Genomic DNA, 22,754 nt, shown 5'->3' on the forward strand with positions numbered 1-22,754 from the left:
AGCACCCATCTGCTTCTCCACCCTTTCCCCTCTCCTTCCTCTCTGTCTCTCTCTTCCCCTCCCACAGCCAAAACTCCATTGGAGCAAAGTTAGCCTGGGCGCTGAGGATGGCTCCATGGCCTCCGACTCTGGTGCCAGAATGGCTCTGATTGCAGCGAAGGAACGCCCCAAAGGGGCTGAGAATTACCCCCTGGTTGGCATGCGGGGTGGATCCCGGCAGGGCTCATGCACGAGTCTGTCTGACACCCCCCCACCCCCACTTCTCACTTCGGAAAAATACAAAAAAAAAAGAGTCAGGAGTAGATGGCATGTTCTGAAGAGAGCTGAGGATGTAAGATATTTCCCAGATAACCAACCATTCATACAACTACTGCATATGTGATATGTAACTTCATATAAAGACATAAAGACTACAATTAATACAACAAATTCCAGAATAGTATATTTATATATATAAAACCATTCTATCTTTGTGAGGTTAATAATAATAGTAACAACAACAAAGAGTAACTATACTAGGTTAATGTATATATAGAAAATACACCATTGGGGGCTACTTCTGAAAGGGTAAGATCATGAGGAATTTTCAACATTAAATATTTCTATAATACTAAAATCCTATGTTGAATTATGTTATATTCTTATATTCATAAAAATATAACCTTTTATTATTTATCTTTCTCCATATAAACTAGTTTAGCTATTTCCAGAGCAGAACAGAATTAGCTAATATAATTCATACGGTTCACAGCCTGACAGAGCACACAGTGCCTATTAAGTGAGAGTAATTGGAAAGGGAACCACAGCTACAAGACATTGTGACTAAAGCAAAAGCTGAGCAAATTATTAATAACACAAGAGTTTCAAGGGAGTGTCTTCAAGTTAAATCACTTTTCTTCCACTTCAGTAAATCTGTCCTTCTTAGGTTAAATAACTCAAGCATGCTTACCTAACTTCCACAAGGTCATTTGGTTTATAGCTAGGATGAAGGAAGAACCAAACTTTCTTGACAAAATGATTAATGCTGGGTTCTCTACGAGATCCTCGGACATACACCATCCACTTATGGGTTGACTGGTCATTTTCTTCTCTCTTATCAGGTGGTATATACCTGGAGGAGAAGGAAAAAAAAACTGAATTCTTTTTTTCCTTCAAAAACCTACCAAAACAATTAATACCTACTTAAAACAAGATTAAAATATATTACAAAAATAAAACTGAAAAATTCACAAATATGTGGAGGATATTAAACAGCATGCTACTGTTCAATCACTCCTAGGTCAAGAAGAAATCTAAAGAGAAATAAAAAAGTATCTTGAGACAACTGAAAATGAAAACACAGCACACCAAAATTTAAGAGATGCAGCAAAAGCAGTGCTAAGAAGGAAGTTTATACCAATAAAAGCTTACTTTAAGAGAAAGATTTCAAATAAACAATCTAACTTTACACATCAAGGAACTAGAAAAAGTAAAACAAACTAAGCCCTGTTAGTAAAAGGAAGAAAATAACAAAGATCATAGGAGACTAAAAGAATAAAAGATAAAAGAAACTAGGAGCTGTTTTTTGAAAAGATAAACTATATAGAAAAACCTTTCACTCCACTTACCAAGAAAAAGAGAGGACTTTAATAAATAAAAAAATAAGTGAAAGAGCAGATGTTGCAACTGATACCACACAAACACAGTGAATCATAAGAGACTAAGAACAATTATATGCCAAAATATCAGACAACCTAGAAAAAATGAATAAATTCCTAGAAACATATACCCTAGCAAGACTGACTCAAGAAGTAATAGAAAATTGAAACAGAATAATTACTAATAAGGAGAGTAAATCAGTAATCAAAAACCACCCAATAAAGATAATTCTAGGACCAGATGGCTTAAAGCAGCAGTTCTCAACCTGTGGATCGCGATACATATTTTCCAATGGCTTTAGGCGACCCCTGTGTTTTGGTCGTTGGACCTCCACCAGGGTCGCAACCCACAGGTTGAGAACCGCTGGCTTAAAGGTAAATTCTACCAAACACTTAAGGAAGAATTGATACCAATGCTTCTCACATGCTTCCAAAAAGATGAGGAGGGAGCACCTAGAAACTCATCTTACAAAGCCAGCGTCAGCCTGATACCAAAGCCAAACAAGGATACGACAAGAAAAGAAAATTACAGGCCAACATCCCTGACAAACATAGATATAAAAATCCTCAACAAAATATTAGCAAACAAAATTCAACACTACATTAAAAGTACATACGCTATGATCAAATGGGATTCATTCCAAGCATGCAAGGATGGTTTAACAGCCATGAATCCATCAGTGTGATATACTACATTAATGAAATGAAAGATGAAAATCATGATTATCTTAATAGATGCTGAAAAGGCATATTACAAAATTCAATATCCATTCATGATAAAAAAACTCTCAGAAAAATAGGTGTAGAGAAAACACACCTCAACATAATAGTGGCCATATACAACAAGCCCACAGCTTTCCTCTAACATCAAGAACAAGACAGGATGCCCACTCTCATCACTTTTATTCAACACAGTACTGGAAGTACTAGAAGAGCAATCTGACAAGAAAAAAAGGCATCCAAATCAGAGACCAAGAAGTATAACTGTCTCCATTTGCATATAATGTGATATTATATATAGAAAACCCTAAACTGTTAGAATAAACAAATTCAGTAAAGTTATAGGATTTAAAATCAACATAAAAAATCAGTTGTGTTTCTATACAACAGTAATGTATCAGAATGAGAAACTCAATTACATTTATAATAGCATCAAAAACATTAAAATACTTAGCAACAAATTTTAACCAAGGAGGTGAAAGACCTGTACACTGAAAACTGTAACACATTGATGAAAAAATACTGAAGACACAAATAAATTTAAAGATATTCTATGTTCATGGATTGGAAAAATGAATATTGTTAAAATGTCCACACTACCCAAAGAGATCTACAGATTCAATGAAATCTCTATCAAAATTCCAAGGGTATTTTTCACAAAAATAGGAAAAAAATTCCTAAAATTTGTATGGAAAAAAGAACAAAGCTGGAGGCATCCCTCTGAATGATTTCAAACTATATTACAAAACTATACTAATCAAAACAGGATAGTGCTGACATAAAAACAGATACACAGCCTGACCAGGCAGTGGCGCAGTGGATGGAGCGTCAGACTGGGATGCGGAGGACCCAGGTTCGAGACCCCAAGGTTGCCAGCTTGAGCACAGGCTCATCTGGTTTGGGCAAGGCTCACCAGCTTGGAGCCAAGGTCGCTGGCTCAAGCAAGGGGGTTACTTGGTCTGCTGAAGGCCCGCGGTCGAGGCTCATATGAGAGAGCAATCAATGAACAACTAAGGTGTAACAACGAAAAACTGATGATTGATGCTTCTCATCTCTCTCCATTCCTGTCTCTCTGTCCCTATCTATCCCTCTCTCTGACTCTCTGTCTCTGTAAAACAAAACAAAACAAAACAACAGATACACAAGCGAAAGAGAATAAAGTCCAGAAAAATAACCATGCATACATGGTCACCTGATTTATGACAAAGGAGCTAAGATATACACGGGGGGAAAGAAAGTCTCAAAACATGGTGTCAAGAAAACTGGACAGCCATATGCAAAAGAATGAAATCCAATCTACACCACATACAAAAATCAACCCATGATTGATTCATGACTTAAATTTAAGACCTAAAATAAACAAAAAAACTTCTAAAAGAAAATATAGGGAGTAAGTTCCTTGACAATGGTCTGGGAAATTACTTTTCTAATTTGACAACAAAAGCAAAACTAAACAGGTCAGGCTTCACTGAAGTAAAAAGCTTCTATACAGGAAAGGAAATCAGCAACAAAATGAAAAAGCAACTTACAAAATGGGAAAAATGTTTTCAAATAATATCTAATAAGGGGTTAATATTCAAAATAAGGACTCACACAGTTCAATAGCAAAAAAAAAAAATCCTACTTAAATATGGGGGAACTGAACAGACATACAAACGGTCAGCAGTACATGAAAAGGTGGTCAACATCACCAATCAGGAAAATGCTTATCAAAACCATAGTTCAGCCTGACCTGTGGTGGCACAGTGGATAAAGCGTCAACCTGGAAACTCTGAGGTTGCTGGTTCGAAACCCTGGGCTTGCCTGGTCAAGGCACATATGGGAGTTGATGCTTCCTGCTCCCCCCCTTTTCTCTCTCTCTCTCCCCCCTCTCTATAATGAATAAATAAAATCTAAAAAAAAATTTTTTTTAAAAAACAACAAAAAACCACGGTGCGTCATTACCTCACACCTGGTAGAATGACTATCATTAGAAATACAAGAAATCACCTGCCACTAACACAAAAATAAAGGTTGCCAGGGCAGAGGGCGGGGAAAATACAGAGTGACTGATAAGAGGGTACTAACTTTCAGCTGTAACTTAGGATCTAATGCATAACATGGTGAATATAGTTGATAACATTATATTATATAACTGACACTTGCTAACAGAACTTAAATGTTCTCACACACAAAGAAAGGATCACTATGTGAGATGATGATAGGTGTGTGAATTAACTTGATCAGAGGAACCCTTTCAAAATGTATACATATAGCAAATGATCACAATGTACACTTTAAATATCTTACATTTTTGTCAATTATACCCCAAAGCTGAAAAAATTTTAATCAAAAAAATTAAAACTGTAGCAAAATTCAACAGCTATATCTAACCAAAGTGAGTATTTGCAGTTAATCTTTTTGTTTTAAATAATATATATTACATATGTAAATATATATAATGTATATTTATAATATAATTTTTTTTCTAAAAAATATATGTATGTATTTTCTTTTTGGTCTAAGGGCATTCCCCAAAGTTTGTTTCATTTTCTGATTATCACTATGGAGTTATATAAAAAAAGAAAACAACCTTGCTTTTCCTGCCAAGTGGGTACATGGTGTAGAAACAAACTGGCAAACTTTATTGGTGGATTAGGAATCTTCTAGACTTTCTGATTTCATGCAGGTTTTGGGTGCTGGAACTTTGGACTCTTCTGGCTCTCATTCTTTGCCAACCAAGAATTTTGCAACTGGTTTGGTCTTTTAAAAATCAAAACAAGCCATTCCCTTAAGTTCTGCTCATGGTAAAACCAGTATCTTTAGTGCTCCATTTTGCAGTTCTATTTTTATTTCATGAGGCCCCTTTATCTGTTGGAAAAATATGGTCATGGCTTTCTTTTTTTTTTTTTTTTTTTACAGAGAGAGAGTCAGAGAGAGGGATAGACAGGGACAGATGGACAGGAACGGAGAGATGAGAAGCATCAATCAGTTTTTGTTGTATGTTACAACACTTTAATTGTTCATTGATTGCTTTCTCATACATGCCTTAACCATGGGCCTTCAGCAGACTGAGTAACCCCTTGCTCGAGCCAGCAAGCTTGGGCTCAAGCTGGTGAGCTTTTTGCTCAAACCAAATGAGCCCTCGCTCAAGCTGGCGACCTCGGAGTTTCGAACCTGGGTTTTCCGCATCCCAGTCTGATGCTCTATCCACTGCACCACCACCCGGTCAGGCGGTCATGGCTCTCTATACAATCATCTATGCCTATGGTTATCCTTAGTACTGCAGTGGGCCAAACTGCCTAACCTTGGTCTTCTTCAGCAGTATTCTCATCCAGTCTTTACTATTCCATATACAGTATAAAGACCAGCCTGTGAGTTTCATGAACTCGCTGGGATTTTAATCAGAATTATCAATATGAAGAGAAGTGATATCTTTATATCTATCCATGAAAATGGTAAACTACACTCTTTAGTTCTTTCATGTCTTTTAATAAAGTTTTTATAATACTTCATGTAAGGCTAGCATGTCTTTATTTATTTTTATTTATTTATTTATTCCCCCACCCCCGAAGTTAGAAGCGGGGAGGCAGTCAGAGAGACTCCCACATGCACCTGACCGGGATCCACCCGGCATGCCCACCAGGAGGCGATGCTCAGACCCTCGGCGTTCCTCTGTTTCAGCCAGAGCCATTCTAGCGCCTGAGGTGGAGGCCATGGAGCCATCCTCAGTGCTTGGGCCAACCCTGCTCCAAAGGAGCCTTGGCTACAGGAGGGGAAGAGAGAGATAGAGAGGAAGGAGAGGGGGAGGGGTGGAGAAGCAGATGGGCGCTTCTCCTGTGTACCCTGACCGGGAATTGAACTCAGGACTTCCACATGCCAGGCCGACGCTCTACCGCTGAGACAACCGGCCAGGGCCTTTAATTTATTATATATCTACTGCTATAGTAAATATATATATATATTTTTTTTAATCATGTTTTCTAATTTTGTGGCTGTTACACAGAAACAACTGACTTCTGCATATTGATATTATAATCAACCTTACTAAGTTCTCTCATTAACTCTAAAACTATCAAAAATTGTTTTAGATTTTTCTATGTAGACATTAATATCTGTTAACAACATTTTGTTTCTTCTTTTTTTTTTATTTATTCATTTTAGAAAGGAGAGAGGGAGAGAGAGAGAGAGGGAGAGAGAGAGAGAGGAGAGAGAAACAGAGAGAGAGAAGGGGGGAGGAGCAGGAAGCATCAACTCCCACATGTGCCTTGACCAGGCAAGCCCAGGGTTTCGAACTGGCAACCTCAGCATTTCCAGGTCGACGCTTTATCCACTGCGCCACCACAGGTCAGGCTTGTTTCTTATTTTCTAATCCATATACTTTTTAAGTTTTTAAGTCTGACTACATTAATTAGTATCTCCAAGACCAATGTTGAAGTAATGAAACCAAACATCTCTTGTCTTGTTTCTAATTCTGAAGGGAAGACTTCTAAGTTTACCAATGAGTATATCTGCTGTAATTTTTCTGAAGATATTCTTTATCTGAATTAGCTAATTCCAAGTCTGACATGAAGAGTTATCACAAATAAATGTTGAGTTATGTCAAATGTTGTCAAATGAGAGGGAAAGGGAGAAAGAGAAGGAAAGGAAGAGAGGGAGGGAGGGACAAGGAGGGAGGGGAGGAAGAGGAGGGGGGGATTCAACTCATTGCTCCACTTAGTTGTGCACTGATTGCTTTTCATATGTGCCTTGACTGGGGATCAAACCAGTGACCTTGGGCTCAAGCAGGCAACCTCAGGATTGTGTCCACAACTCGAGAGTTAAGCTAGTGACCCCATGCTCAAACTGACAACCCTGATCTCAAGGCAGTAACCCTGGGCTCGAATCAGAGACTGAGTTTCACACTGCCGACCTCAGCCTTCTGGGTCAACACTCAATTCACTGCACCATCACTGGTCAGGCAGGAAACAACATTTTACATTAGTGGAATACACTGGGGAACAATTTTTTTTTTTTTAATTTTCTGTTGCATGAGGTTTTAGAACTGTTTTTATATATTTCTGCATCGCTGATTCCAAATCTGAAATCCGTTTTTGGTGCATGCTCTAGTTTTTATGCAATTTTAATTTCTTTTTGTTATAGTTAATGGCATGCATTGGTTTTTAAATTGGAGTTAAAGGGCAATGACTCTTGGATTGAACATAACCACAAGGCAATTAATGTTTTACAAACATCACTTTTACATAATTGTAGTTGTTTTTAAATGTAAAAAATTATCATCTGATAAAAACACCTTCTTATTTTAAGATTGAATCATAGCTTCTTCGAGTAGGCATAAATGTAAGAATAATACTGACACTTTCTGTTATATATGTGGCTGTTACTTCAACGTCAAAGGTGCAATATTTCAGCATTTGTGACACGTGCATATATTGCCTATTTTCACGTTCCCCTTAGCGATCAAGACAAGAATTGGGCTCCTCATATTGTGTGTCATGATTGTGAGGAAATGCTTCGTGACTGGACAAAAGGAAAACGCAAAGGAACGCCTTTCGGTATTTCCATGGTTTGGCGTGAACCTAAGGACCACAGCAGTGACTATTATTTCTGTCTGATCCATACAAAGGGCATCAGCAAGAAAAAACGGCGTATGATCGCATATCCTAATATTCCTTCAGCAATACGACCTATCCCACAGCCTGAGACACTCCCGATTCCAGTTTTCAATGGTTTTATTTCTTATATAAGGACGAAGAAAGTGAACATGGTGATCAAGTGTATTTTGATAAGATGCATGAGGAAATGGTTGTAGAATCTGAAGGGTCTTCTTCTGATGCCAAGCAGTCATTAACCCCTCATCAGTTTAGCCAACCCAAATTGAATGACTTGGTAAGAGATTTGGGCCTATCAAAGAAAGCAGCTGAGTTATTAGCCTCCAGGCTTCAAGAAAAGAATGTACTTCACTGGTCAGCTAAAGTATCCCATTTCAGGAAGTGTGATCAAATTTTTGTGGACTTTATTCCGAAGACACTTTGTTTACTGTCATATCAGTAGTCTTCTCAGCCAACTAGGTGTTACCACTTACAGTCCAACAGAATGGCGGCTATTTCTTGACAGCTCTAAACGGAGTCTGAAATGTTTTCTCTTACACAACGGTAATGTTTATGCAGCGGTTCCAACTGGTTATTCAACTCATCTGCGAGAAGATTATAATGACATAAAAATTGTCCTCGACTTTCTGAAGTATGAGGAGCATAACTGGATCATTTATGTGGATCTTAAAATGGTAAATTTCCTGCTAGGACAACAGAGAGGTTTCACAAAGTATCCTTGCTTTCTATGTTTACGGGACAGCCAAGCTCAGGAGAAACACTGGACACAGAAGGAGTGGCTGAAACGTGAAGCTCTGGAAGTAGGAATGCAAACTATTGTGAATGAACCTGTAGTTAATCGAGACAGAATCATTTTCCCCCCACTTCACATCAAACTTGGCTTAATGAAGCAGTTTGTTCAGGCTCTGAATAGAGAAAGTGAATGCTTTCAACATATTATTTCTGCTTTTCCTGCCTTGTCTTTTGAGAAGATAAAAGCAGGTGTATTCGATGGACCTCAAATTTGAACCCTCATACGTGACGAAGAATTTGCCAGAAAGATGAATAAGAAGGAGAAAGCAGCATGGCAGTCTTTTGTGGCAGTTACAAAGAACTTCCTTGGCAACAAAAAAGCAGAAAACTATGAACTTCTGGTTCAAAGGATGCTGTTGGCTTTCCGTGACATTGGATGTAACATGAGCATTAAGATTCACTTCCTGGCCTGACCAGGCGGTGGCGCAATAGATAGAGCATCGGACTGGGACACGGAGGATCCAGGTTCGAAACCTAGAAGTCACCAGCTTGAGCGTAGGCTCATCTGGTTTGAGCAAAGCTCACCAGCTTGTACCCAAGGCTGCTGGCTTCAGCAAGAGGTCATTCGCTCTATTGTAGCCCTCCTGGTCAAGGCACATATGAGAAAGCAATCAATGAACAACTAAGGTGCCGCAACGAAGAATTAATGCTTCTCATCTCTCTCCCTTTCTGTCTGTCTGTCCCTATCTGTTCCCCTCTCTGACTCTGTCTCTGTCAAAAGAAAAAAAAGATTCACTTCCTGAACAGTCACCTTGATAAGTTTCCCGAAAATCTTGGATCTGTTAGTGATGAGCAGACTACTGCTGGAGCATCAAACGAGATTGTTGTCAACAAGGTACACAAACGCAAGAGCTACAAACACAAATTTTTGCCTGAATAGAATTTAAATAAGTTTTGTGCAAATTTTATGAATAAAATAGTGTTTTAATATGTTCTATTTCAAAATTGTAGACAAATTATGATGTAATCATATCTTTTAGTGTATTAGTGTATTTACTGCATTATATAAATTATTATATTTTCACAAAGATGATGCCCAAGAAGACATTCTACTTCATTATGTTAAACTAAATGTTGAAAATTTTACAATAAGATGAAAACCTAAAATCTTGAATTGCGGAAAAACTGTAGCTTACAGAGAAAAACTAATGTCAGATTTGAGATCAGCACACTCGAATTAGGTTAAGAACAAGTGTTTTTGTGGATGAAACAAAAATTTTGTTCTCCAGTGATATTTATATCTTTAACCATTCCTAGATTCTTGCCAAAAATGTTAAACAGTCCCACATGTAGCATAAGATCATACTGTTAAAGAGACAGCTCTTTAACTTGGAGGACTTCTGTCCTCAAGACCTGCTCTGCAACCATTTGCTACATATTAAAAACATTTCAGTTTGATGAACTAAACACTTTTCAAAAGAATCAAAGGTTCCTCCAAACTTATCCACACTTACATGCTTGCTGAAACACACTATTTGTATAAAAGCTCATGTCTTAGAAATTTTCACCAAGCACAATTTTACTCTGTCAAAGATCAGCTGACACACTAAGGCAGAATCTCAATTTTCTAGACCTAGTTTACTTTTAAAACAACTGAGAAGCCTGACCTGTGGTGGCGCAGTGGATAAAGTGTCAACCTGGAATTGCTGAGGTTTCCGGTTCAAAACCCCAGCCTTGCCTGCTCAAGCATGTATGGGAGTTGATGTTTTCTGCTCCTCTCCCCCTCCCCCCCCCTTTTTCTCTCCTCTCTAAAATGAATAAAATCTTTAAAAACAAAACAAAACAACTAACTTTGTGAAATAGAATCCCTGAGCCCTCTATCTACTGTAATACTGTGATAAGAGTTACATTAACATAAATGGATAACTGAAAACAAGACAATTCAACTTGCTACTTACTTGGACACATTGCCCACTACTATTGTTTTCTTTATGAAAAGTCGTGAAGTCTCATCTCCTGTAAGATCAGCATTCCGTTGCTCTGTTTTATGGGAGCCAGTAATACTAGAAGCATCCTGAAAGAAATCATAATTTTCATTTTCAATTTGGACAATTTCCAGAAACTGCAAAATCATTCAAGGTATGAATGGAATTAACAGATTTCTTTTAATTACAGAATTCTCTGGCTTTGTGGCACCTCAGAGCACAAAAGAACAATTTTATTATAATTTTTGCACTGGTTGAGACAAAAGGTATATACACTATAATTCCACATGTCTGTGTGTATGTTCTTAATAGGTATCCACATCTGCTTTGTATATGCAAACAGAATGTGGAGAATACATAAGAAACTATTGCAATGGTAAACCTCTGGGAAATTGGAATGGGGAAAATGCTCAATGGAATTTACTTTCTTTTCAACTTTCTATACTATCAAAATATTTTCAATGAGAATATAAATACAATGGGAAATTTAAAGTTTGATTATGGAGAAAGATGCCAGGTTTATTTAAATCCCAGTTCTTCCATTTACTCAATGTGTAATTTTGGGTAATTATTTAACTTCTGTCTCAATTTCCTTACCTATAAAGATGATCAAAGTTTCTACCTCACACAATTGTTTTGTACAGTTTTTAGAAAAGTATGTGCAACACAGTAAGTACTAAATATCTGTTACATAAACATGGGCATGTATATTACATAAAAGATGATAAATTTGCAAATCCTATGACCAACACAACCTAATGTTTTTTAAATTATAAAAAGAAAAACATACAGCTTGACCAGGCAGTGGCACAGCGGATAGAGCGCCGGACTGGGATGCGGAGGACGCAGGTTCGAGACCCCGAGGTCACCAGCTTGAGCACAGGCTCATCTGGTTTGAGCAAGGCTCATCAGCTTGAGCCCAAGGTCGCTGGCTTGAGCAAGGGGTTACTCGGTCTGCTGAAGGCCCACGGTCAAGGCTCATATGAGAAAGCAATCAATGAACAACTAAAGTGTCACAACGAAAAACTAATGATTGATGCTTCTCATCTCTCTCTGTTCCTATCTGTCTATCCCTATCTATCCCTCTCTCTGACTCTCTCTGTCTCTGTTTAAAAAAAAGAAAAACATACATAATATTTTCCCAGAAATAATAATGAAAAAGACAAGTAAATCCAAACATTAACAGTTCTGATTTTTGAGTGGAGGCGTTATAATTTTTCTATTCATTCTTCCTTTTCTGTAGTTTAAAATTGTTAGCAATGAACACATGAATTTGTAATCAGAAAAGAATTTTAATTTCATTTTTATTAAAAATAAATCAAATCTGCCTAACCAGGTGGCGGTGCAATGGATAGAGCATCAGCCTGAGATTCTGAGGTCCCAGGTTCAAAACCCCAAGGTTGCTGGCTTGAGTGTAGGCTCACCAGCTTAAGCACGGGATCATAGACATGAGCCCATGGTCGCTGGCTTGAGTCCAAGGTTGTTGGCTTGAGCAAAGGGTCACTGGCTCAGCTGAAGTCCCCCATTCAAGGCACATATGAGAAGCAATCAATGAACAACTGAAGTGCTGCAACTATGAGCTGATGCTTCTCATTTCTCTCCCTTCTTGTCTGTCCCTGTCTCTCTCTCTTGCTAAAAATAAATGAATAAATAAATAAATAAAATCCTTAATGTTTGAGAATATCCTTTATTACAGAATACCTGGCTGAGAAAAACAATTGGTCTCATATCTACAGCCACATATTATACCAAGAAGTTCAGAGAGCAATAAATGGTTTTAATTCTATTTATTATTCATCAAATTTCCTCTAGTTATCAAAGCATCTCAGAATATAAAGTTTCACAGAGGAAAATATTGAAGAATTACTGCTCTTGAGAACAAGCATGCCAAGTGGAAAGACCTCGGGCAAGGGCACAGCCCTGCCAACTCCTCCAGGTTTCTTCCACATCTATGTGAATAGCACTGGAGCTATGCCATGCACAGGAACCCTGAACTTTAAAATCAGAAAGACATAAGTTTAGCTCTCAGTTCTGATACTTAAGATTAAAATAACTTGATCTCATTGAGACTCATTTTCCCCATCTCTAACAGGGATATAATTGACTTATTTCCCAGGGTTCCTATGAAGGTTAACGGAAATAACATGTGCATATTCTGAGAAATCCTAGTTCCCTTCTCCATTGTCTCTCCCATCCATCCAACCATACCCTTCCAGTATTTCGACTTGGTCTCTGTTCCATGTTATTTGAGAATCTTTCCTCTATATCCATATTGCTGTTATTGTCTTTGTCAGATAAGAAGTCATTGTGTTGAGATAAAGAATCACTTTCAGAATGATTGGCTGATGGTGTTTCTGATCTCTGATTAGCAGGAGATGATGATCTTGATGGTGATTCCAAAAATTTCTTGATAGCAGGATGATTAAAAACCATTGTATCACATGTCTTTGATCCCTAAAAAAAATGACAGCAATAAAAAAAACTTAAATCAAATTCAACAAAAATAGGTAAAATTTTTATCTTTCCAAAACCCTTATTTATTTCAGAATAATGCTTAAAATTTTTCAAAATCTCTCCACACCCATAAAATGAAGTCTAAACTCCTGAACAAACAAAATGAGAGTGCTAAATAACTATGCAAAGGTCCTAACACCAAAAGCTAAGTATACAAGTCCTCTGAAGGTAAATGAAAAATAAAGGTAAATATATAGTAACATATAGAAAGCAAAATTTGTCTTAAAAAAGAAGTTTCAGGCCCTGGCCGGTTGGCTCAGCGGTAGAGCGTCGGCCTAGCGTGCGGGGGACCTGGGTTCGATTCCCGGCCAGGGCACATAGGAGAGGCGCCCATTTGCTTCTCCACCCCCCCCTCCTTCCTCTTTGTCTCTCTCTTCCCCTCCCGCGGCCGGGGCTCCATTGGAGCAAGGATGACCCGGGTGCTGGGGATAGCTCCTTGGCCTCTGCCCCAGGCGCTAGAGTGGCTCTGGTCTCGGCAGGACGATGCCCCGGAGGGGTGGAGCGTCGCCCCCTGGTGGGCAGAGCGTTGCCCCCTGGTGGGCGTGCTGGGTGGATCCCGGTCGGGCGCATGCGGGAGTCTGTCTGTCTCTCCCCATTTAAAAAAATAATAAAATAATAAAAAAAAAGAAAAGAAAAGAAAGAAAAAAAAAAGTTTCAGGCCCTGGCTGGTTGGTTCAGTGGTAGAGCATCACCCTGACGTGTGGATGCCCCAGGTTTGATTCCTGGTCAGGGCACACAGGAGAAGCAACCACTTGCTTCTGCACCCCCCAATCTCCTCCCACAGCCATGGCTTCATTGGTTCAAGTGAGTTGGCCTTGGGTGCTGAGGATGGCTCCAAGGCCTCTGCCTCAGGCGCTAAAAACTGGCTCTGTTGCTGAGCAATGGAGCAAAGGCCCCAGATGTGCAGAGTATCGCCCCCTAGTGGGCTTAGCAGGTGGATCCCAGTCAGTGCACATGCAGGAGCCTGTCTCTCTGCCTTCCTTCCTCTCATTAAAAATAAAAAACATTTTTAAAAAAGTTTCCATTGCTTTACATAAACACAACAGCTCTGAAAAAAACATTCCTGTAATTAATATATATATTTTTTAATTTTTATTAAGTGAGAAGTAGAGGAGGCAGAGTGACAGGCTCCCACATGAGCCCTGACCGGGATCCACTTGGCAAGCTCCCTACCAGGATATACTCTGCCCATTTGGGGCCACTGCTCCGTTGCTCAGCAACTGAGCTATTTTAGCACCTGAGGCAAGTCCATGGAGCCATCCTCAGCACCCAGGGCCAACCTGTTCAACCATTAAAGCCGTGCTGCAGGAGGGAAATAGAAAGAGAGAAAGAGAGAGAGAGAGAGAAGGGGGAGGGGGAAGAGGGAGAAGCAGATGGTCATTTATCCTGTGTGCCCCGACCGGGAATCAAACCTGGGACTTCCACACACTGGGCCGACGCTCTACTGCTGATCCAACCAGCCAGGGCCTATAATTAATATAAAGATAAAAAATATATGCATTTGTTAAATGGTTCTCACATAAGAGGAAAATGTGGAACTGTATATAATGCTTTTAAATGATTAATATTGACATAAAGTTTGCCCTCAATTCAGAATTGAATCCTAGAGTATTTTTCTCTATTTTGTTACCTGCAAAGGAAATACAGTGTGTTCTGTTATATAAGGTGTAACACTGTAAAGCTACCTTCCTAGGGAACCCAGCTTTTCAAAACTGTGCTATTGCCTGACCTGCAGTGGCACAGTGGATAGAGCACTAACCTGAAATGCTGAGGTCTCCAGTTCAAAACCCTGAGCTTGCCAGGTCAAGGCACATATGACAAAACAACCAATGAACAACTAGAGGGAAGCAGCTACTTCTCAAATCCCCTCCCTCTTGTCTCTGTAAAATCAATAAATAAAATCTTTAACCAAAAAAGAAAAAAAAAAACCAAAAATGTGCTATTTAAATAACTTTTAGAAAGAAAAAAAGAGCCAGAGACTAGTGTTTCAGAGTCAAACAAATAAAGTTGTTGAATTTCAATAATTAAAGTATCTTTTAGAGCTATAAATGTATTTTGTTACAACAAACTTAAAAATAATTAAATTGCAGATCATAATAAACAAAAGTATACCTAATATCCTTGAATATATCCTAATCAGAATATAACAAGATAAAAATCAGTGTATTTCTAGACCATAAAATAGCACAATTCGAAACTGCTAATAGTAAAAAAAGAAAGAAAAAGGAATAAACATTAAATGAATGACCAACTATTCGGAGTAGCTACAGTCCTACATCACACAACCACTAGAAAACGATGACCATCTTGTTGAATCCATTTTTAAGCCACATAACAGATGACATCAAAATCTGCCCTGAGTTAAATAGTGTCTCTCAAAAATTCATGTCAACTCTAAACCTGTGAATGTGACTTTATTTGGAAATGGAATCTTTGCAGATGTACTCAAGTTAAGATGACCAAATACAATGCCTAGTGTGCTTTCAAGAGGAAAACCTGAACAGAGAATGCGAGGATACGCAGAGGGAAAACATCCCTGAGCAGACAGAGGCAGAAATCAGAGTGATGCAGCTATAAAACAAGGGACACCACGCACTGCCAGCAACCACCACAAGCTAGGAGACAGCTAGGAGGGCTCTTAGGGAGAATCCTTCCTGGTCTTCTATGACAATAAATTCCTGTTGTTTAAAGTCAACGAAACTTGTAGTAATTCATTATGGTAGCTCCAGAAAAGTAGTTCAGATTCATGTTTTATGGAAACTCCTATAACAGGAGAAATACCTACCTACCATCTAAAATTAAACTCAGCCTGACCTGTGGTGGTTCAGTGGATAAAACGTTGACCTAGAACGCTGAGGTCACTGGTTCGAAACCCTGGGATTGCCTGGTCAAGGCACATATGGGAGTTGATACTGTCTGCTCTTCCCCCCTTCGCTCTCTCTCTCTATTTCTCTCTCTGTTTCTTTCCCTCCCTCCCTTCTCTAAAAATAAATAAAAATTTAAAAAATAGTAATAAAATAAAATTAAATAATACTCCAGATTTCTCTAAGACAACCAATACCAGGTACCCTACAGCTCCACAAGATGACACGAAAGCCTAAACATGAAAGGCACCTTTTATCTGTGAAAACCACAGGGAATGATGCAAAGCAGCATGCCATCCTACCAATCCCCATGCTCACAAGCCAGCACTGTCCAAAAGAAGAGCTACCGAATTCTAACTGGAAAAAAAATAGGAAAACAAAGTTATGCTGAAATTATCAAAATGTTAAACCATCCTTTCCATTTCCATTCAATCTTATTTCCACCCTCTATAACTGCAGCAATCTAGCTAAATGAACAGTAACCAAATGATTACAGTACTTATAACAGCAGGACAACATGACTATTATGTCTCCTGATGCGAAACAACAGAAGGTATCTAGCTTCGCCTATAAAGTATTACTGCTGGAAAGATTTAACCTTGCTCAGTGGTAGAGCATCAGCCTGGCGTGCAGGAGTCCTGGATTCGCTTCCCGGCCAGGGCACACAGGAGAAGCGCCCATCTGCTTCTCCACCCTTTCCCCTCTCCTTCTTCTCTCTCTCTTCCCTTACAGCAGCCAAGGCTCCATTGAAGCAAAGTTGGCCCGGGTGCTGAGGATGGCTCTGTGGTCTCTGCCTCAGGCACTAGAATGGCTCTGATTGCAGTGGAGTAACGCCCCAGATGGGCAGAGCATTGCCCCCTTAGTGGGCTGGCTGGGTGGATCCTGGTCAGGCGCATGCGGGAGTCTGTCCGCCTCCCCTTTGTTTCTCACTTCAGAAAAATAAAAAAATTAAAAAAAAAGATTTTACCTTAATCTTTTTTTTTTTGTTATTCAGTGGAAGGAAGGGAGACAGAGACAGACTTCCACATGCGCCCGAATCGAGATCCACCCAGCAAGCCCACTAAGGAGCGATGCTCTGCCCATCTGGGGCATTGCTCCGTTGCTCAGCAACCGAGCTCTTCTTAGCACGAGGCAGAGGTCATGAAGCCATACTCAATGCCCAGGGCCAACTCGCTCCAATCAAGCCACGACTGCAGGAGAAGAAGGGGAATAGAGAGTGAAAGAGAGAGAGAAGCGAGAGGGGGCAGGATGGAGAAGCAGACATGCCCTTCTCCTGTGTGCCCCGATCGGGAATCAAACCCAGGACATCACACGCCGGGCTGATGCTCTACCACTTAGCCAACCGGCCAGGGCCACCTTAATCTAACTTTAGACTTGACTTCCAGTTTACAGAAGAATAGAAAGAATGAAGGAATAATCCGAGGGAAAAAAATAAATTCAAAGTGTGGGATATTCTACAAGATAAATGGTTTGGTCTCTTCAAATAAGTCAATACTGGGGTGGGGTGATGGGGGCAGCATCTCGAGCTACAGAAGGAACACATGACCTAATTAATCAGTGCTTCTCTTGATTTAAGTCAGCAAACAAAGAAGAACCCAGGAAACAGTACCTCTGAAATGGAGAAACCTACTGGCCACACCTGCACCAACGATGAAAAGTTACCACCACTAATACTGGGGCAAACTGACCTCATGGATTTTCTGATATGCATTGAGAAGACTACCTCACTATGTGGTATTTCTGCCAAAAAGTTGTATCTAATCACAGTGACATCAGACAACCCTAAACTGAAGGACATTCTACAAAGTAACTGGCCTGTATAATTCAAATATTAAAGTCAAAGAAAGTTTTAGGAGATTTAAAGCGACTACAGAGATAGGACAACTATATAAATGCACTGTGTGATCCTGGACAGGATCCTGGAGATGGAGACATAGTTATAAAATACAATACTGGGATAACTGGTGAAACTTGGATATGGACCACAAATTAGTGTGTGTGCGCGTGTGTATTTGTGTGTGTGTGGGGGGGGGCAGAGAACAAGTCCAGATAAAATGAAACTAGAGAAACAAAATAGCGAAATGTAGCCATTAACCTTGATTAGATACTTGTTCCAAAAAAAGAGCTTTTGGGGACAACTGGAAAACTTGAATATGGACTGACTAACAGATAACATTAATGAATCATCCTTCTCTTAGGTATTATGACTACAGAGAAGAATGGCCTTTAGGAGATACATTAGAGGTGAAGTGTCATGATGCCTGGAATTTATTTTCAAATGTTTTAGAAAAAAACAAAGTAGATAAAGCAAATATGGCAACAAAATGTTAAAATTGCTGAATCTAGGTGATACATTAACAAGTGCTTATTGTAACTTTTTTTTGTGTATTTGAAATTTTTCACAAAAAGTAAGGGGGAATATCAGGGCTTCTTGAAGAGGGCAGATCTACTGAAACAAAAAATGGCTATTTATTAGCAGTAAAAGGTCAGAAGAAAGTGAGTCAATCCAAAGCCAACCATAATCAAATAAAGAGAAATAAGGCAAGTTATTTTCCTATCTGCAAAGCCTAACAACACTGATAAATATTTGTAGGAGAAGGATTAAGGGAAAAAAAGTTACTTAGGCTTGTTAACAATGTAGAGAGGTATGATTAAAGAGAGGCTTATGGTTGAACACAGTAAGTTGTGCACATTCCCAGAAAAGGAGGCTAACTTGCTGAATTCTAAAGGTCAATATAAGAAATGTTTCCAAAGCCAGAATTCACATCAACACTAACTCCCCTGTCCACAACAAAGGTGGGTGGCTGGAAAGGACTGCATGAGGAAAACTTACCTCGGAGACTTTGAGAAGACCCGCAGAAGCATAGTAGTTTGCAACAATGCAGGCACGCAGTTTATCCATCATCCTCCTTGCCTCAATTAGTCGCTAAAAACAAATATAACTCATTACTTTTAAAAATGGCAATGACAGGATATAAAAATAATTCATAAAATAAGAAATGCAAATGACCAAAAAAAGCTCAACCTCTCTAATAATCAAAGACAAATCAAAATGACCATTTTCCACCTATCTGAACTGGCAAAGGATCTGAAAGCGTGACAAAAGCCAGTGTTTCTTCAAGAGTATATACATGTTAATAGTATGTATGCCCATGCATAATCACTGAAATGTGCACAAAGACGGGAGCACAAGGCCCTGGCTGGTTAGCTTAGCTGTTTAATGCATCATGGTGCTGTGCCTAGGTTGCAGGTTCCACACCCCTCCACCCACCCCCGGTCTGGGCACATATACAAGAGTCAACCAACAACTGCATCAAGAGTAGAACAACAAATCAATGCTTTTTTCTAAGATCAATTTTAAAAATAGTTAAAAAAAAAATAAAGGCCCTGGTAGGGTTGCTCAGTGGATAAAGCTTTGTCCTAATGCACTGAGGTCACAGGTTCAATCCCTACTCGGGGCACATACAAGAAGCAATCAATAAGTGTACAATTAAATGGAACAACAAGTTGATAATTCTCTCTCTCAAATCAATGGGAAAATTTTTTTTTAATTAATATAAAGTTTGAGCATGAAAGCAAAGGGGAATTATTTTTGGGGGTAAAATTTTAGATAATTTTTTTACCTTTTCCTGCAAAAAAATTTTTTTTTCTAAACATGAAAAAGCTCTTTTTAAAAATAACAACAAACGACAAAAATAAATCATGATTCTATCTCAATAGGTTTTTTTCAAGTCGTTATATATATATTTTTTTCAATAGCTTTGTTTTTTTTAACTTATCATTATTATACCTGGTCAATGACTTCAATTTCATGTTCCTTATTCTTCATTTCAAGTGCAAATTGTTCCTTGATAATAGTCTCAATCTTCTGCACAGCAGCATCTCGAGCTGCAGAAGGAACACATGACCTAATTAATCAGTGCTTCTCTTGATTTAAGTCAACAAACAAAGAAGAGCCCAGGAAACAGTACCTCTGAAATGGAGAAACCTACTGGCCACACCTGCACCAACGATGAAAAGTTACCACCACTAATACTGGGGCAAACTGACCTCATGGATTTTCTGATATGCATTGAGAAGACTACCTCACTATGTGGTATTTCTGCCAAAAAGTTGTGCCCTGGCCGGTTGGCTCAGCGGTAGAGCGTCGGCCTAGCGTGCGGAGGACCCGGGTTCGATTCCCGGCCAGGGCACACAGGAGAAGCGCCCATTTGCTTCTCCACCCCTCCGCCGCGCTTTCCCTCTCTGTCTCTCTCTTCCCCTCCCGCAGCCGAGGCTCCATTGGAGCAAAGATGGCCCGGGCGCTGGGGATGGCTCTGTGGCCTCTGCCCCAGGCACTAGAGTGGCTCTGGTCGCAACATGGCGACGCCCAGGATAGGCAGAGCATCGCCCCCTGGTGGGCAGAGCATCGCCCCTGGTGGGCGTGCCGGGAGGATCCCGGTCGGGCGCATGCGGGAGTCTGTCTGACTGTCTCTCCCTGTTTCCAGCTTCAGAAAAATGAAAAAAAAAAAAAAAAAGTTGTATCTAATCACAGTGACATCAGACAACCCTAAACTGAAGGACATTCTACAAAGTAACTGGCCTGTATAATTCAAATATTAAAGTCAAAGAAAGTTTTAGGAGATTTAAAGCGACTACAGAGATAGGACAACTATATAAATGCACTGTGTGATCCTGGACAGGATCCTGGAGATGGAGACATAGTTATAAAATACAATACTGGGGTAACTGGTGAAACTTGGATATGGACCACAAATTAGATCTTGTAATAGATAAAAGATAAAATTTCCTGCTTTTGATAATTGTACTGTGCTTAATAGAGAATGTCCTTAGGAAATACACAGAAGTGTTTACATGTGTCCAATTTATTTTCCAATGATTTAGAAAGAATGATCTGCATATATATCTGTATGCATGTACACACATGCATGTGTGCATTTGTATGTGTGCACACTCAAACTTGGAGGTGAGAGAGAATGATAAACCAAATGAGGTGAAATGTAAACAATTGATAATTAATTTTAATAAAACACATAGGGGCACTTCTTGCAACTTTCCTCTTTGAAATTATATCAAAATAAAATTACAAAAAACAAAATTTAAAAAGAAACCCATGAAGATTCTGAAAGAAACATTTGGTGACTTAGGAGAAAGTAAAAAGTTAACTAGAGCAGTAATATGAGAGCCGTTCATAAGAATGCAGGAAGTTTCCTTCTGTAGAGTAGAATCTACCAAGCAGTTGAGCTGTTTCTGATCACAACCACACAAAGGAATGAGTAAAGAAAGAATTCAAAAGAAAAAAATTCCTCTTACAGTGACAGAATTCAGATGATGACTACTCAAAGTTATATGCAACACAATCTGCCCCTGGCTGTCTGGCTCAGTGGATGAGAGTGCCAGCCAGCATATGGATGTCCCAGGTTCAGTTCCCAGTTAGGGCACACATGAAAGTGACCATTTGCTTCTCTCCTCCTCCCTCTTCCCCTTTCTCCCTCTTCCCCTCTCGCAACCAGTGACTTGATTGGTTCAAGCTTGGGCTGCAGGTGCTGAGGATAACCCCACTGGTCCAAGCACATCAGACTCAGGCACCAAAAATAGCTCCGCTGATGCCAGCATCATCCCCAGATGGGGGTTGCTTAGTGGATCCCAGTCTAGGCACATGTGGGAATCAGTGTCATTATCTCCTCCTCTCATTTAAAAAAAAAAATTACGATATAAAATGTAGCTTAATACAAGGGGGAAAAAAAAGAACCAAATTACTACTTGAACAACCTAAGATTTTACAAACTGATACTATATTTGTAAGTTGAAAAAAATCACCATTCATGCCTTGGAGTATTATGTAAATCTGCAGAGAAAATTGTCACTCTTTGATTACTCAGGTCACTTTCTTCCCATAAAATATGCCATTGGACTCGCAATTTAAAACAAGTAATGGTATAAAACGTTCTTGTAGATATCTCTGCATAGAGGCAAATGACCAATTTTTCTCATACTTGAGGTAAAAAATATTTTCTAGTATTGTTGTATTTATCCTTCTTTACATAAACCAGGGGTAGTCAACCTTTTTATACCTACCACCCACTTTTGTATCTCTGTTAGTAGTAAAATTTTCTAACCTCCCACCAGTTCCACAGTACTGGTGATTTGTAAAGTAGGAAAGTAACTTTACTTTATAAAATTTATAAAGCTGAGTGACAGCAAGTTAAAGCACATAATAATTACTTACCAAGTACTTTATGTTGGATTTTTGCTAAGTTTGGCAGAATTAATCTTTGTAAAACAACCTACATTAGTTAAATCTTTTTATTTATACTTTGGTTGCTCCGCTACTGCCCACCATGAAAGCTGGAACGCCCACTAGTGGGCAGTAGGGACCAGGCTGACCAGCACTGACATGAACCTTGTATACTGAAACCAGCAGGTACACTTAGGAGAGACTAAACGTTTCCTTAGAGACGATAATCATTGCTGGATTTTTTTTAATCTTAAGCTTCTCAAAAAGAAACTCTTCTAAATTATCTTTCATGAAATGAGTAAAAACAAAACAGACAACAAACAAAACAAAACAATATAAGCAGCCCTGGCCGGTTGGCTCAGTGGTAGAGTGTTGGCCTGGTGTGCAGGAGTCCCGGGTTTGATTTCCGGCCAGGGCACACAGGAGAAGCGCCCATCTGCTTCTCTACCCCTCCCCCTCTCCTTTCTCCCTGT

The 22,754-nt window shown here is 39.3% G+C and overlaps 1 protein-coding gene across 6 annotated transcripts in view; it reads right to left on the reverse strand.

Annotated features, from left to right (window-relative positions):
* YEATS2 (YEATS domain containing 2) overlaps positions 1-22,754 on the reverse strand; it is a 127,112-nt gene that overhangs the window by 66,787 nt on the left and 37,571 nt on the right. For all 6 annotated transcript variants that reach the window (XM_066240932.1, XM_066240933.1, XM_066240928.1 and 3 more), the window contains 5 exons: positions 19,834-19,931; positions 18,877-18,969; positions 12,874-13,119; positions 10,639-10,754; positions 950-1,111 (listed from right to left, as the gene is read on the reverse strand). In XM_066240932.1, coding sequence (XP_066097029.1) covers positions 950-1,111; positions 10,639-10,754; positions 12,874-13,119; positions 18,877-18,969; positions 19,834-19,931 — 715 coding nt within the window. The remainder of the gene's footprint in view (positions 1-949; positions 1,112-10,638; positions 10,755-12,873; positions 13,120-18,876; positions 18,970-19,833; positions 19,932-22,754) is intronic.

Source organism: Saccopteryx bilineata, chromosome 8 (assembly GCF_036850765.1).
Source record: "Saccopteryx bilineata isolate mSacBil1 chromosome 8, mSacBil1_pri_phased_curated, whole genome shotgun sequence".
In the NCBI taxonomy this organism is placed as follows: Eukaryota; Metazoa; Chordata; class Mammalia; order Chiroptera; family Emballonuridae; genus Saccopteryx; species Saccopteryx bilineata.